The sequence below is a fragment of the Lutjanus erythropterus genome, chromosome 9 (genome assembly GCF_056507025.1).
Source record: "Lutjanus erythropterus isolate fLutEry1 chromosome 9, fLutEry1.hap2, whole genome shotgun sequence".
Lineage (NCBI taxonomy): Eukaryota > Metazoa > Chordata > Actinopteri > Lutjaniformes > Lutjanidae > Lutjanus > Lutjanus erythropterus.
The window spans coordinates 29,128,646-29,145,638 of NC_139325.1; the positions used below are offsets into that span (position 1 = coordinate 29,128,646).

A 16,993-nucleotide genomic window follows, 5' to 3' on the forward strand; every position below is an offset into this window, starting at 1 on the left:
TCCTGATAACCTGAGGCTCGTGGGTTTCACCAGCCCATATGGGACCCATCGAGCCCAATGAGCTGCAAAAGGCTGCCCTCAACAGTGCCTGGCACAAAACAGAATGAGAGATCAAAGGCCCCCTCTGGCTGTTGTAGAGTCAGCCAAACCAACATTTGATTAGTGAAAGACGTGCATAAGTAATCAGTGGAAGCCTGTTGTTTGCTTTGATATTCAAAAACACTTAACTTTTAACACACTCGGATCTATTTCTAACTTTCTATTTCAGGTATAAAGATGGTCTTCCACTGAGATTGTCAGATCAACCATGGAATTACAGTCTTCAACAAAAATTTGGTCTTAACTCATTGGAGATCAGAAGGTAGGTCACTAGCTTAAATCCCTAACTAAAGCTGAAAATCTCTCTGCAGAAAACTGGATTAATATGACGCAGGGTGGTGTGTGAGATGGAGCATGTGTGGAAAGCATGAATTTACCATTGACTACCTGAGAATAAAATTTAAAATTTAACAAACTTGAGTGTAAAGTTAGGAAATTGTGGTGTTATGAGATAAAATATGGCTCTGTACTGAGATATAAATGCTGGTACTGTTTTATAAGTCTGACACATTACCTAAAATCAAAGAATGAAGGCAGTCAATTAAGCTGAGCGGTCTGATGACATGTCTACAACTAATGATGCATTTGGGATACATTTAAAAGATAGGCCTGTCATATATATACTGTACCAAATCAGAAAATGACCGTAATATGTCATCAGAGATTAAGGAAGCATGCTAAATTGAAATACTCGCTTCTCTGACAACAACAACGCAACAGCTGTTGTGACATTTACATTCGGGCCATAACTCGTATTCTAGTTTCATATTAGAGTGCAAATTAATGCTGGATGTTCGCCAAATGCACAAGTGTCAGTTTAAGATTTGTAAGAAATAATCAATAATCTTTTATAAGTAGCAGATGTTAATAACAGTTAAATTGAGCAATATGTTAATGGAGTCTGTCAGGCAGTGAGACAGGCAGCCACTTAACCTTATTCCAGAGTGTGTATTTTCAGAGCAGTGGGCTTTTGTTTTCAGGATAACAGGCTTAACTTAATATTGACAGTTGACAGTTATAAACAGCTGATCAGCTCACAGTGGACGATTCATCCTCGCTTGTTATTCTCAAATTACAATGCTGCACTCTTCTCGCACTCCTGCAGTGTTCCTACAGCCTACCTGAGCTTCCTCGGGTCTGGGCAGGAGGGGGGTGGGGGTAAACAACTCACTTTTGGACAGCAGTACCCATTTCTGGATGCACAATTGTTCCTTTATGAGCCATCAAAATAGTGTTAAGTATGCTTCTGGTTAAAAAAAAAATAAGTGCAATAAAAGCACAGATGTGTAGCACTACAGACATATTTTTGTTTCAGATCCATCATCAACCACTTCCAATTTTCACAGCTACACATAAAATTCTATATCTTTAGGTGCTCTCCCGATGATGCTGGCGAGTATAAAGTGGTCGCCAAGAGTTCCCTGGGTGAAGCTATGACTTTTGGAACACTTGTGGTGAACTGTAAGTAGTTTTCTGTTTCATATCACCTCCACCTTGCTGGAAAACCATGGTGGATAAGATGGGTTACAATACATTGACTGAAATCCAGGAATTCAGTCTCAGACTCCAAAGTGGTAATGAGACACTGAAGTAGGGTATTAGTAAAAGAAATCATCTGAGAGACATAAGATGCAAGGCAACTAGTCCAAAGAGCCTTTACACTGCAGGATTTCCACCGTAAGGCATACAAAACCTGTTGCACACACCTTTCCTCTCCTCAAAAATATGAACTGGTCAGCCCTATGAACTGGTCAAAAACTTTATATATTAATGTCACTGCCCCCTAGTGACTTTTCTGAGTAGGCTTAATAATTGAACAAGCATGAGCAAACATTTTGTGCACAACTAAAATCTGTTTTGAGGCATATACTGCATTTGAAGTCATACAAATATCTTCTTCCTATTCATAAAATTGATTTATTTTAGATGGAGAACTGTAAACACAGTATAGCTTTTAGTCTAATCATTACCAATATTATTAAACTGTGCATGTCTCATCTTTTGTGTGGAAATTGTTTTTTCCTGAATATCAATACTTATAGATACTTTTAAATTATTTTAAGATTTTTTTTATTGTAGGTTAATGTTTGATACAGTCCTCCTTGAGACATAAGAGCAATCGTAATTTTCCAGTTTGCTTTCAAGAACATCATAATAATGCTATAAAGATCACACAGTTATAATTCTTTGGTGTTTTTTATACACATCAATGGGTGAGGCAGATGAAGAGCAAAATTATGAAACAAGAGCACAAACCAAGAAAAAAATAGGGCTACCACTGTGATATATGTAGTAATAATACCTGCACCTACTAATTATGTTTGACTGATGTCTTGTTTAGTTTTTTATAGCCTATGTACTGTATTTATATTTAAAGAACAATGAAACTATCCTGAATGAAACAAGAACATTTATTAAAGCTCCAGTGATAAGTCACTTACTTAATATTATATTGATATGCGTTTTATTCATGCTAGCTTATTTGTGATTAAAACCTCTGGAAGAAGAAAGTCAGATAAAGGACAAAATAAGAATAAAGGAAATCTAAGACTTTACAGACAAGCTTAGAGGCTTTTGAACATTAAGGCACAACCAAACAACAAGGAGATCAAAAGCTTTAACCAAATCAAACCAACCCAAGAAACCAAATTACTGAATACACAACTACAGGTCCAGTAGCAACACAGCATCTCAGAGAGCCAAACACACATCCTAGGTGTGAAACCTCATCACTGCACACAAGTCAATACCACTGACAGCAACAATGTTGACAAAAATCCAAAAGCAGCCAGATGCGTGCCACGATATAAACAACGTGAGAGTTAAAATATAGGATTACTGCCTACTCACCATTCGTTGATGTCAGCGAGTAATGGAGTTGAATCTCTGGGTAGCTGTCAATCATCTGTGCTTGTGCAGGTAAGTGGCTCCTCAGTCAAAACTGTAGAAACAACATACAGCATGTTGTCTTACCAGTATATTCCAATCAGTCTTAGTCCTTACACCACTGAGAACGTTTGAGAATCTGGGGGGCCCTGAGAATAAGGCATAACGTTATCTAGAGCCTAAACTGCCGGCACAAGCGGCCTGTGAAAATGGACACTAGGGATCATGGGCAGCACCTGTCCAACAGGCTAGCTAGTTAGCCGCTAGCTAACTTAGGTGATTTTCCTCACCTTTTGCACTCGCCTTGGGCTGATTTTTTCCCACATGTGTTTCAACATCTCCGCCCCCTACTGGTAGTGCAGACCTCGTGTCACAACAAGAAATTAAGGTAAAATAATTTACGAAATAATTTATCTGTAGTTAGCTAGCGTTGGCGTTAATATAATCAGCCACTCAAGTGAACTGCTCTCTCTTCCTAATCGAGGTCCCGCCCCCTCACTTAGTAGATGGTATAGCTGTTGCTAAGCGACTCACAGTTTAAAAAAATGGCGACCGATTTTGTGTGAAACGCATTTCAGCTGCTTACTACTGGAGCAAGAGAGGGGTACGTAAGGTAATAAAAGTTATTTCTTAAGCTGCTCTCATGAAATTAGCATCATTAATTCCCTCCCAACCTTGATCTTAAGACTAAATCCACTTGAATTTATGATATAATTTTCATATGTATTTTTCGTTAGTGTATGATCACCTGAAAGTATATCTACTGAGGCCCAAAAAGCACGTTGCCCATAAACCAACATTATAAAAGAGATGCCCGTAGTTTTGCATGTGAACAAGGTCAAATATGGCTGTAATATGAATTTTTGATCAAGGAAATTTTTTATTTGTTAAATTTTGCAAGAGCCGAGGACTTTGCAGGAACTCGCAGATGGGGGAAACACTACTATATTCTGGCATCCAGTTCTTGATAGTACATCCATGAGAGTGAGGCGAGGTGGTTGTAGTCTGCAAGCTCACCACTAAATGCTATACACTGGTTGTTTACCGTGGCTAAACAATTTCCAAATACTGTATTTGAGAATTAAATGTGAGCTCCTCATTGTGACAAATCCAGCTGTCCAACTGATAAATTAGCCAAATGTGTTAATGATAATGATAATGACATATGTAAAAAAAAAAAAATGGTCTAAGCATTACACAGTTAATCCACCAGATAGCACTTTTTTAACTGTATAATGTTGGCGCATTACATATCTTGGTGACAGTTTTCAGAATTATTTGATGTTCTGCGTTTAAGTTTGAGCTTTAAGTTTTGGTTGAGTATCAGCTGATATCTACACATATCTAATATATCTAAAGGTTATTGTATTCCATTACAGTTACAGAAAAAAAGATGTAATCAGATTATGCATACAATTAGAAAAAACTGGAATTATTAGTAATATTACAATTTTAAATAAAGAACAATATACCAGTACAATATAGTTGCCAATTATATTATCACAGCCTCTAGTGAAAAAATGCTTCACTGGGTGGAAAATTGGCCATTTTTTGTCTTTCAATCAATAAATCAATCAATCAGTTGTGGACAACAAAGGAAGGAACAGCTGGACAAACTAATAAACCTAACAATGAACACAAAACACTTAGAACTGCAATGATTAATCGATTGTTAATTGACTATTAAATTAATCTGTATCAATTTTGATAAGTGATTACTCATTTTAAGTCATTTTCTGAGAAAAAACATACAAATTCGCAGATATCAGCTTTCTAAACATGAATACTGTCCTGTTTATTAACTCCTTTCTGACAGCAAACTGAATATCTTTGAATATCAGACATCTTTAACTAATCAATTAACTGATAAAATAATCCATTGATTAATCGATGGAAATAATCCTTAGTTGCAACTCTAAAAACACTATGTTATAAAACTATCAAAGAATTTCACCATACTTTATATTGAGGTAATCCAAAAGTAACGGAAAGTAATCAAGTCACATTACTTTAATGTTATAATACTTGGTTTACTTTACTGACAACACTTTTTTAACAGGTAATTAGTAACTACCCCTAGTGCCTGATACTCCTCCCTATCCCGGTCATCAGGTTTTAAAACTTTAAAATAGTAATATTTGTATTAGCCTCAGAAATCCAATAGTGGTCAGGCTAGAAAATGAGCATTTCAGTTTTTGACTTTATTTCACAGAGGCACCGACAGTCATTAAAGCCCCTCGGGTCGGTGCTAACACTATCTTGACCAAATTCGGCCGCACATCCATACCTATATCCTCACATTGCCTCCAATCTTGTCATTGCTCAAGTCAGGTATTTTTCTTTTTGAAGAAAGCCTAAAGGGAATTATCTCTAGTGTGAATGCTATTTTCTCTTTTTTTCCCTCATGCACTGTACTTTTCTATGCCCATTATTCGAGTTTCTATATAAAATTGATGTCTGGGCGAGAATCAACACCAGACTAAAATGATCAGAAAAACAGATCTCATTGCATTATAATGAGGACAGTGGGTGTAGTGGTGACTAATAGTCAAACATTTCCAGTGAGCATCATTGCCTTACAGTACTGTGGTAGAAACAGTCACAGTAATAATGTTTTTTTTTTCTTTGCACCTTTTAAATGACGCACTCTTTCTTGACAGTGCCTGGTGCCTTGCGGTTCCCTTAATGTTATAGATGAATTAGATGGTCAGGGCTCTAATGAGACACTTCAAGGCATCTCCTTGCCTTGTATATTTCGTCAGCTTTCTTCAGTTGTTAAAAATATGTTAAAGGGAATATTATATGTGACTTGCTTAAATGTGGCATTGCCTGGTTTGATTTGTCTGCTATTTCTCTCTGTGTCGTACCCCTTCAGTTTCACAATATCTTCCTCCTGTTTCTGTCTCCGTCTCTGACCCTCCCTGCCTCTCTTCAATCTGTCCTGCTCTGCCGCTCTGCCACTCTGTGATTCAGCATATCAAGGAGCCATGGCTGGTTCAGAGCACTCGCAGACCTCCGGTAAGTTTCACGCCAGGGCCTAATGAAAAGTGTCCCCTTTCATTTTCTCTGCTACCCTTTGAAGTTCTTCCCTCCACCGGTAAATGAGGGAGGGCTGGCTGGCTTTGAAGACGGTGACACAACACTCTGCTCTGCTGTGCATGCTGCACCTCATAAAGACAGATATGGATTGATTGAACTGGAGCAGTGTTTTTACAGTGTTTGTTTGTCATGGGAGTTTGCGTTTCTGTGTGGGTGTCCGTGTCCACGGGGGTGTAAGTAAGAATATTTGTGGGATAGTTGCTGTAGGGATAGAAAGACTTGCTTCCAATTGAGCGGGAACGACAGTCATGTATATTTCATTTCAGGGACAGCAGGGGATTTATTCTGTTTTGCTCCAAGCTGGGGAGCATCTCATATTGGCTGTGGCACTCTTTGGCCTAGATTAGCCTCCACCATGTCAGCTGTCTTCACCAGAAACACGACGACACTGGCCATTTGTTCAAATGCTGAAAATAACCTGTTTAACTTTACCAGAAAGAGCTTCTCATGCTAATGCGAATTGTGACTGCTGATGGCAGAAGTATCATGATGATGTTTTAGTGTCAGGAAATCTCTCAGGGAGAAGGTCAGCGTCGATGAATGGGTCAGGAATGTAACTTTGACAGGGGAGACCACTGTCAACTATTTCCTTCCAACAGTCAACACTGATTTCTTTTCAAGGTTCAATGTTAATGTTTTTTTTTCCACTTGGTTAGTCAGGCAAGTGGGCCAGAAATCTACTTGCCCGAAGTCAATCATTATTTACCCATATAGAAATTGTTTTTATGCCTCTGCGCCGGCAACAGCTGTAGCTGGCTTCATTCTGGTTGTCTTTCTGTTCTACGTGTGTCCCATTCTTCTGAACGCCTCACAAAAATGCCCTGACAGAATTCCTTCAAATTTCACATAAAGATCCACTACTCAAAGATGAACTGATTAGATTTTGTTGATCAAAGGTCAGAGGTCAAAGGTTTAGTGTTTACAGCTCGTCTCTTTAAGGCCCCAGATCTCAACAATGACTTTGGTGTATAAATCACTCTAAAAGAAAGCATTGATGGACAAAGCTATTTAAACCTGTTTTCCTTTAAAAAAAAAAAAGTCATGAGTAGATTGTAAATCAGCTTTTCAAATCAAAGTTATGGTTCTTGCAGATCGTCTTAAGACTAAGAGACTGATAATTTTTAAATATTTCAAAATGATTTTGAAGATTCCACAAAACTTCTAAAGTAAAGTCAAACTATGCACATCTAATCAGGACAAGTACATTTAGATATTGACACTCCTTATTCAGGGATGTCTTTGTTATTATACTGCTCACTTTCTACAGTATCTCGTGAAAACGCCATTGCTTCTGCAGAAGTTTTATGTGGGTGCAGTACAATACAAAACATTCCCCACACACTCACAAATTAAGTGGCAATCATTTTGAATGAAGTATTTATCAGCATGTAATGGCATCGGGGCCTGCTCGCTGCATTTTCATGTAACTGATGCTTGATTATCTCATACGGGGCTGATCGTATTTTCCAACACGAATCACTCAATAAACAAAAGTACAACTGTGGTCAATTTATCATAATCATCATTGCACTGAGCGAAGCAAGCATTGGTGTGAGTGTTTGAATGATTGCAAGCAAAGATTATAAAGCTACACACACTCCTGTGATAGCCTGGATGGCTAAGCAGAACAGGATCATTATAAGAAATGTGTCCCGGCCTCATATTCATCCCTGGGAATGGGATGTGACAGGACGTCATGGCACACATATCTCTCACTTCCAGATTATAGTGCTTCAGTGCTTTGACAAGTGAGAGAATGGTAGCTGAAGGAATAACTTGTCAGGAATTGTTCACTTTTAAAAAAAAAAAGTCACATCTTCAACTTTTCTGCTGTCTTCTGTTGTTTCCTCCAGGGGACACCTCTCTTGACTGTCCTGTGTCTCTGTCTGCTCTTGGGTGAAGCAGAAGGTCTTTGTCTACCATGGCTGCATAAGATGGTCTTTCTAGTTAATTAAGACCCTCTGGGTTGCTTTGTTCAGTTTCAGGAAGAGCTTGTTACCGCTACCTTACAGAGAATAATGGAAAACTGATGTCATAGCACAAACGTACTTGACACTTCAGAGACATCAGGTTTTTTTTTTGACCAGTTTTGGTGACAGAGCTGGGGAGATGATGGAATGAGCTCTCATTTCTTATCATCAGGAATCAGCATATTTCTTCCTGCCTGCCACTTACCTCCTGCATACTCTGCGCTTACTGATTCCTCTCCTCTTTATCTGTCATACTTCCACCCTTTGTACAGCAATCCAAAGGGGGTCTGTGCAATTTTATAGCGCAGCACCCAAAATGATCATGTCTGGGATATTTTTTTGCTGCAGTAGCGCTGTGTTTGGAGTGGACCTACTTCCCAGTATCAATTTTATCTTTGCCTGGCACCAGCAAGGGCAGCAAGTGTGTGTGATGAAAAGTCCTGCTCTCCTTTTAATTTTTCTTTCTTTCAGGTGGCAAAATATTACAGACATGGAATATAGTATTCATAATCATGTTTTCTTTAGTGTATAATCACCTGAAAATCTGAATTGTTATGTTTTTTCAGGGCCACCAGTTCTCCTACACCCGCCTTAGTCAGTTGGCAGCCTGTGGGCTAAATCTGGCCCTTAAACTGCCTCAATTGAGTCCTTTGATAATTTATAAATATGAAAAAGTATATAATTGTGATTTTATATAACTAGCTGGCTAGCATTATTAAATTTAAGGGTGTTTACATTGCATATTAGAAGATAATCATTTTATTCTGCTTTGTCATGTCTATTTGATATTTTTCTTCTTTTCTTTTCTTCTTTTTCTTTTCTGGGGAAAAAGAAAAAATCATCAATATATTTAAAAAAGAAAAGATAAGATTTTATTAGCAGGGTCATTAGTCCATTTGTTATTGTTATGAGCACAGAGACACAAATTATTTTAAAGTTTTACTGTTCAAGGCTTTTTAAGCAGATGAAATTTTGGACAGTCAAACTGAATAAAACTAAGATGTTAAATGCAACAATATGTTCATTAAAACAACAAGCTACTTGTAATCTAGGATTACAAATGTGCATTGTTTTTCCTGTACTTTTGTACATAATTGTTCTTTTTTCAGTTGTGAAAACGAGTAAAGTGGAGAAAAAGATTTTTCAAAAAAGTGCACGATTTACACTAATGAATTAAAATTGGAAATGTAAACATCAACTCTTAGGCATTTTACTTTTTTTTTAATTTGTCCCTTTTTAAAAAGTAATTGAATTGGCCTTTGCTAAATGCTTGGAAGGGGAGGGGAAGACAATATGCATGCTGGTCCTTTGACCCCAAAACATCCTCTCTCCTCCTCCCCATCCTAATCCTTCCCTCTTGCTATGTGGCTGACCATTGTTCTCTATCCTCCTCCTTCTACATCTTTTCTCACCCCCCCTTGCTAGCCTTGAAGCTTGAGCAAGAAGCCCAGTTTGACAACACCTTCCCCCCGACATGGGTGAAGGAGGGTGGCACCCTGAGGCTGCAGTGTACCTTCACCTCAGCTCTGCTGTCCTTCCAACAGGATGTCTGCTGGTTCAGAGATGGTGAGTACTCTTACACAAGTCAGATGATGTTTAGCAGTGAATATACACCTGCTATAGGTTTGTTGTTTAATTCCTTCATTCTTGAGGCATCCAGCTGCATCCGTCGAGCAATGTGGAGATTACAACGGTCGACAACAAGGCCTCCGTCACTTTAAAGGCTGCATACAAGGAGCATGAAGGTGTTTACACTGTCAGACTGAGAACCTGGGATGACGTCCAGGAACACAGTGCTTATATCTATGTTAAAGGTGAGGAAAGGCATGCATGTGGTTTTTGATGTTAATGCTGCTTTTAAAGAGAGTGACTGAAATATTTTGCACTTTACTTTACACTTAAACTGACTGCTTTGGTATTTTTCTGTGACATGTGTTTTTTGTATCTGATTGCTGTCTGTCATCTTTACTTTTATTTGCAAACTTCTTCACTCCTCATCTTGACCGGGTATTTCTATGGGATTTCTCCGGTTAAATAAAAGCTAAATCATATAAATTTAAGTTGCTAAAATATGTTTTGCTGCTGACCGCTTCCCCAGCAATGCATTGCTTACTTCCTACACTGGTACTTCTGCTGCTTCTCCAAACTGGGGGCGTGCCAACCATCATCTACTGTGGGTAATACACCAACTATGGAGGACGTCATAAAACCCTACTTCAAAAAACCCAAGCTATCCCTTTAACACCGGGTCCACCTACTAGTTTTTCTTAGGTCTTTCAACCATCTTATAGTCTTCATGAGAAGATGGAGGTTACTCAGTTGTCATGGAGACCGCAGTTTCCACACTTAGGTCACAACTGAGCAAACTCCCCCTCAAATACTGAACAGTGTCTTTAAACATCCTGCTAGCCAGGGCTTTAAGTTATCTGCTTCATTCTGAAATGATCCATTTGAAAAACCTGACAAGTGCTTAAGAGTGACCTCGAGACTGTTGCATACGTGTTTCTGAGGATGGAATCATTATTTGTTGTCACAGGCTGGATAAATGGTGTTTTGACTGAAACCTTCACTCAAAGCACTATTTGTATTCACTAGATTTTGGTTCTACTTTCATTTCCTGTCAGCAAACCACCCTGATTCATACGGGGAAATTGCACCATCAATCAAGTTGTTCTGCAGTGGAGAGCTTGTTAACTTTGTTCAGTAAAACTATATATTCACAGACTGCTGTTTTCTCTCATACATTGTTTGCGGCATGCAAATAAACCAGAGAACAACTCCCACTTGACTCATCAAAGATTTGAAATGTGTCTGGGCAGCGCTGCGAGGAGGCTTGGCACGCGTATGCGTTTCAATATAATACCAGTGCTTACTCATGCATGTATTGCACCCTGACTGCCACCGTCACAGTACAATGTGCACTGAATCATTCATGAACACCCAAAATTAGAAGCTAGTCCAAACAAACACACATGTAAGCAAACACGTTAATCTTAAATGAACCTACCTGCAAGGCTCCCTTGCAAGCTTTGCTTGGGTAGGAGCTTGATCTTTGGCAGAGCTGGAGGTACTAATTAGTGAATCAGCAAACTTTCCTGCTTGTGGGTTTTCTGCTTTATTCAGCCATCATATTTGCATTACAAATATGCAGTACAGGAGCGCAAAAAACAAATGAGAGAGAAGGAGGAAGAGAAGGTGAGGCTGCAAATTTAAAACAGGAGAGAGATGTGCTTGATGTTGGCCTCAGTCTTTTGTTGAAAAAACATCTATTCTTAGCCCTAAGACAAGGTTTTGGGAACATGTCACATCCGATCTCCTCAATCGGCTTAGCATAATTTACTCATTTCTTTTTCTCCCTTCGCTCTGTCTCATCGCATCAGCTGGTATAGTATATTTTCAGTAACATGTGTTAATCTGTTACTTCCTACAGCCATAGCCATCATTTTTCACTCTCTAGTGCAAATAATATGAGTATATTATGAGCTAGAATACCTTAGGTATTTCCACAGTGATATTTTCCTCACATCATCTGCTCTTGTTTTCTTATCTCATCTCCCCTTTTCCTCATCCTTTCTATGTTTCTTAACACATTTCTCTCTGCTATAATTTCCTTTTTGGCAACTACCAATTTCAGACTCCTATCTGTCGAATTCCTCATATTGCTTATTCTCTGGCCAAAGTATTTTTTCCTCTCCAGTTTTTCCATCTCCTTCCTCAGTTTTTTTTTCATCTAACTGCCTTTCTTCTCCACACGCTGCAGATGCATCAGCCGCAGTGCTGGGAGGCCCCGCCTCTCCTCTGGACGTCCAGGTCTCTGACGTCAACAAGGACTACGTCTTCCTTACCTGGCAACCACCCAGCGCTGATGGAGCCTCACCTGTTGAGGGTTATTATGTGGAAAAGTGAGGACTGAGAGCTTGAAAATAGTAGTAAACAATCTCACCCCAAGGTCCATTTAGTGGCTGTTGTGTCATTAATGTAACCTTTCAAAATTCTTTTTTTTTATAAATAAAAACTTCTCTCTATTTTCTATAATTATCAAGCTTATTAAGCTTTAGCTTTATCCATTTCTCAGGATGTCATTGCTAAGTGTTAACAGAGTTTTTCAGTAACATAACCTTTAACAAGTGACAGTCTGTACAGTCTTCTTTAACATGTGGAAAATGATTGGATCAGCAGATAAACTAAAAATAAAAATTCTTATTTTAAAAAGTCAATAGGAATATGTATATATAAATATCATAATCATAATAGGCATCAAATGATTAGTTGATGATACATTAATCTGCTGATTATTTTCTTGATTAACCAACTAATTGTTTGGTGTATAAAATGTCAAAAATAGCGAAAGTCCGCAAGCATGGTTTTGTCTGATTAGCTGGCCAAGTACCCAAAGATCTTTATTTCACTGTCTTTTTAGACCAGTGGTTCTCAGACTGTTTCCATGTTAAGGATCCCTAAACAGACTCAAATTAGACTACAGTCCCCAATCTAATAACATCTTTGCTTTTAGATGTTTAATTATATAAAGTGTTTGAAACCCATGGCCTAAATAGTCAAACATTCTTTATTGTGTTTCTTATAAATGGAAGTGCAATGAAAATAAATTCACCTTTTTTCCTGGAGACCGCCTAGAAGTCCAATTTAGAACCACTGCATTAGATGAAGACAAATAGCAAATTCTACAAAGTAAGAATCTACAACAAACCTGAGATTGTTTGGGATTATTGCTTGAAAAATGACTAAAATGATTAATTGATTGTCAAAATAGGTTCTGCTTAATTAATTAAATTGTAAAATCTGCTATTAATTATATATCACTAATCACTAAAATTCCCATTGCCAGGAATATTTAACACAAAGATTAGATCTCTTACATTGATTTAATCTCCATAAAAAGGCTGATTTTAGATTGTATTTAGAGCAATTTCCTGTATTGCAACCAAACAATAGACCTGCAGTAAGACTACAGTAGTGCTGGTAGGCAGATAAAGATGGTGGTGGTGGTAGCGGCCAGCAGTGGTGTTCCACTCATTTGGCAGAGATCACATGAGATGGATGGTATACTTGGTAATTATCAGCCCTCAACACTATGTTAACAGCAGAGTCAAAGACTCCCGCAGGAGAACAGGTGCCGCACTTTTCACCAACACCAATCAATCATATCACATCCAGTACGTTTGCGTGTGTTTGTGTGTAGAGAGACAAAGCGTGTTCATTTGTGCAGTAGTGCATTTTCATGTGAGTGTGTGTTTTTCTTAATGCTATTCAAGTATTTATACATGTGTGTGTGTGTTTTTGCATATTTTCTCTACTCGGTGCAGAAGATAGAACTCCTCAATGTTATTATTGGCTATTGGGAGAGGAAAGAAAAATGTAAGATACCTCCCAGTTCCCTAGCAACCTCCTTATGGTTAGAAAACTGCACTCTTTTTCTGTCTTTATTTTGTTTGCAAGTGTTATCGATGTTGTATAATCTGAGCTCACATTCCACTTTAAAAATCATATTTTTATTGTGTTTCACGGCCCATTATTTTCACATGATGGTTCTGGTGACAATTATGGGTGGAATATTTACTGACTTAGATTTGTTGCTGTGCAGAATAAAATGCTTTACAATTGTTTTTTTTTTTGTATTATCACATCCTGCAGACTGCACCTGAAGTGGTTCCAACATTATACATTTGGTTGATTGTTGACACATTATTCAAACAGACTTCTTTCTTTCTTTCTTTTCTCTCTCTGTCTCAGATATGATGTTGGTCAGGGTGAGTGGGTGCGCTGCAATGTGCATACGCAGAAAATGTGCCACTACCCAGTGTTCGGGCTAAAGGAGGGCACTCTGTACCAGTTCAGGGTTCGTGCTGTTAACCAGGCTGGAGCTGGGCGCCCCTCCAAGGCTACCAAACCCGTCCTCACTGCTGACCCCCTGGAACACACCAGGACCATGGGTAACACAGAACACGCTCTGACAGTCAAATTGCCATATATAAAGTGCAAAATGTTATATCATCACAGATAGAGAGACACAAAAATAACCTGTTTGGCGCAGTTCAAACAAGCATCAGTGCCGTTGTGGTTTGAAAGCTAAAATAGACCAACCAATGCTGATCATCTGCTAAATCATGCAATAATCACCTGGTAACCATGGTAACACATATGCACTTAAGCATGTCAGTGTGGGGATTTTTACCTAATCAATCAGAGAATGAAAAGCAGTTGAAAATAGAAATGTGCTGAGCTTGTGTCTGACTGTATTTTAGCTGCTCCTCATCGTGAAGTTTACATTATCTTTGGAGTGAACAGCAGCAAAGCTGTTTCAGAACCATGGACAGCACTGATAGAGAACTGTACGCCACCAACAGCTGTTTCTACATGTCACCTCCCCCGCTTTTGACAGAGAACCATTCATTAATTCAAAAAATATTTAGCGCTCGGCTAGTGCTTCATTCTGTGTTAGCATTCTGGTGCACAGCTGGTCACTGGCGTCATCATTACTAGCATCATCACTGTTGTTTGGACAGATTCACCTTGAAATCACAGGAAATGATTTACAGCATACGGACCAAAAGAGCCTATGTTTAAATTTTCTCAGGCAAAATTATGTTAGCCAGTTAAAAGGAAGCGGGACGATTTTTTTTTTTTATTTCTATAATTTTATTTTTGATGTTATGTTTTGTGGTTATGGCAGTGGAAAAACACTTTTAACCAACTGTGTCCAAAATCAGCAAAATATGAAAGGTGCTTGCTGTAGCTTTAAGTAAAAGGAGCAACACTTCACTGTAGAAATACTCTGTTTCAACTAAAAGTCCTGCATTCAAATATTTTACTTGGGTAAAAATACAGAAATTAAAGCATCAAACTAAACTTAAAGTACAGAGAGTGAAAGTAATCATCATGCAGAATTTGTTAAAGAAGAAGAATGCATGTGATAAAAAATACTATATGTCTCTTTTAACATGACCAGAACTAAAATGTATGATGTATCACTTATTTCCTTGGTTTGGCCAAATGAAGCGAGCTACAACTAATTTGTTTTGCCACCATGAACCAACACAATAACTAACTACAGTGCTCCTTGGCATTGACAAGTCTCAGAGACTCTACCAGAGAAATTAAACCGAGTCTTCCAAAGATATTTGGTTTTTTGATGATAATTTTCATACACCATTCAGTAACCCCTCATACCCTGTCTGGAAGCATCTACATTCATAATGTTTCTCATTTATTCAGTTTTTTCCATTAATTTGTTTGTATCCTCTACTACAAAGAGCATCAGTGATTTGTTAGCAACTCATTCCTGCTGTTAATTCACCTCATCTGCCTCGGTTGCTGTGTTACACCTGCAAAGAATTTAGCACTACGAGGAGAAAACAGATGTAGGTGTGTAGATGCGGATCTCATTTTATCAAGCCTGAAGGTTCTGCAGTTGTTACTGCGACAGCTTCTCAACAGCATCCTGCAGAGGAACACTTTGTTTCTTAAAGATTATTTGTAAAGCATTCAGGTTTGTTGAATACTTTATACAGTGGAGGTATGAGAACCGTTGAATGAGATGAGTGTGTGTGCGAGTGTGGGCGTGTGTGTGTCAGAGGGAGGACAGATGGGCTCTGGTCAGATGCTGTGCATCATTAAACACAGATGAAGGACAGACAGAAGGTTGACTTGCCTCCAGCCTGCTCTCCATCCTTCCATGTCGCTCTGTCTCACCTCTCTGTGTATCTCTGGCTCTCGTAGCAGTGGCTGCTCCTCTAACATTAACACTAATAGTGTTATCATGAGCCCTCATATAACTTCATTACCCTGAGATGACTTCCTTCTTTATTCCCTCTGCCCTCAACCTCCCCCTCTCTCTTTCTCTCTGTCTCCCCCCATCTCAGTGGTCAAAGTGGACAGAGGAAGGACGATCACCATCACAAAAGATGAACTTGAAGGTGAGAATGCCATATTTTTTTATTTCGCCACGTGCAATTTTGTCGTAAAAAGATGCCATTTGAGCATTTTCACGCCTGATTTCAAGCAGCATCTCTGTTTTACTGGCACACAGGGTGCTGCCTCCTTGCCTGTAGGCTGCCCCGGGCTCGTGGCTTAATACATCTTCATATTATTTTGAACAACGAGCTGCAGTAATTGTATGGCTGAGGCAATCAGCATTTGTCCCATTTACAGAAGTGAAAAGAATGAACAGTCCCTGACCGTGCCCTGGTAAATGCACACAATGGCCCGAGGTGGCGCAGATGTCTGTGAAGAGGGCTGATAACCTTGGCAATGTAACGCACAGACAGAGAGAGATAAAGAGAGGAGAGGAGGAGGCATTCAGACAATAAACATAGCAGAGGCAGTGCATTCATGCTTTCTTTATCCTGATTCTTCAATGGAGGTATAGAACAGATGTGTGTTTGTGTGCAGCTTTTATCAAACTTGTGAAAGGATTCTTCCTTCAAACGTGGACTGATGTTGCAATGCATGTAACTTCACACACACAAACACACATTTTAAACACTATATTTGAATTGAATTGCATTATAAGAAGACAGTTACATCTGAGCTGAAGCATTTTGCCAGCGTTTTTCATGTTTTTGTAAATATTGTTTATAGACTAAACCTATGCTCAGGCTTGTTTAAAGGCTGATTGTAGTGTAGTGTCCTCTTATTCATTGTGGTCTGAAATGAAACTTGACAATGACACATTTCGTCATTACTGTAGCTCTGTAATGTGGCAAACTGGATTCCAAATTAAAGGGAAAATTTGGCACTGTTCACGTGTGGATGTCCAATCAGTGTTGATGGCAAATGTAGTCAACTGAAGCAAAAAACATCCTCAGTGTGTGCTATATTGACCAAGAAAATTGAGTTCTCCTGCTCAGGAACCATGCAGGCAGAGCCAGCATGTAACGGGAGACATTGTAGGCGAGCTTGTTACTCCCCCACCCATGTTG

General features: G+C 38.8%; 1 protein-coding gene across 1 annotated transcript in view; it reads left to right on the top strand.

The window, feature by feature from the left end:
• myom3 (myomesin 3) overlaps nt 1–16,993 on the top strand; it is an 81,534-nt gene that overhangs the window by 23,472 nt on the left and 41,069 nt on the right. The window contains exons 6-13 of the mRNA XM_084727048.1: nt 269–361; nt 1,472–1,560; nt 5,959–6,003; nt 9,480–9,620; nt 9,707–9,868; nt 11,815–11,956; nt 13,806–14,005; nt 15,935–15,988. Coding sequence (XP_084583174.1) covers nt 269–361; nt 1,472–1,560; nt 5,959–6,003; nt 9,480–9,620; nt 9,707–9,868; nt 11,815–11,956; nt 13,806–14,005; nt 15,935–15,988 — 926 coding nt within the window. The remainder of the gene's footprint in view (nt 1–268; nt 362–1,471; nt 1,561–5,958; nt 6,004–9,479; nt 9,621–9,706; nt 9,869–11,814; nt 11,957–13,805; nt 14,006–15,934; nt 15,989–16,993) is intronic.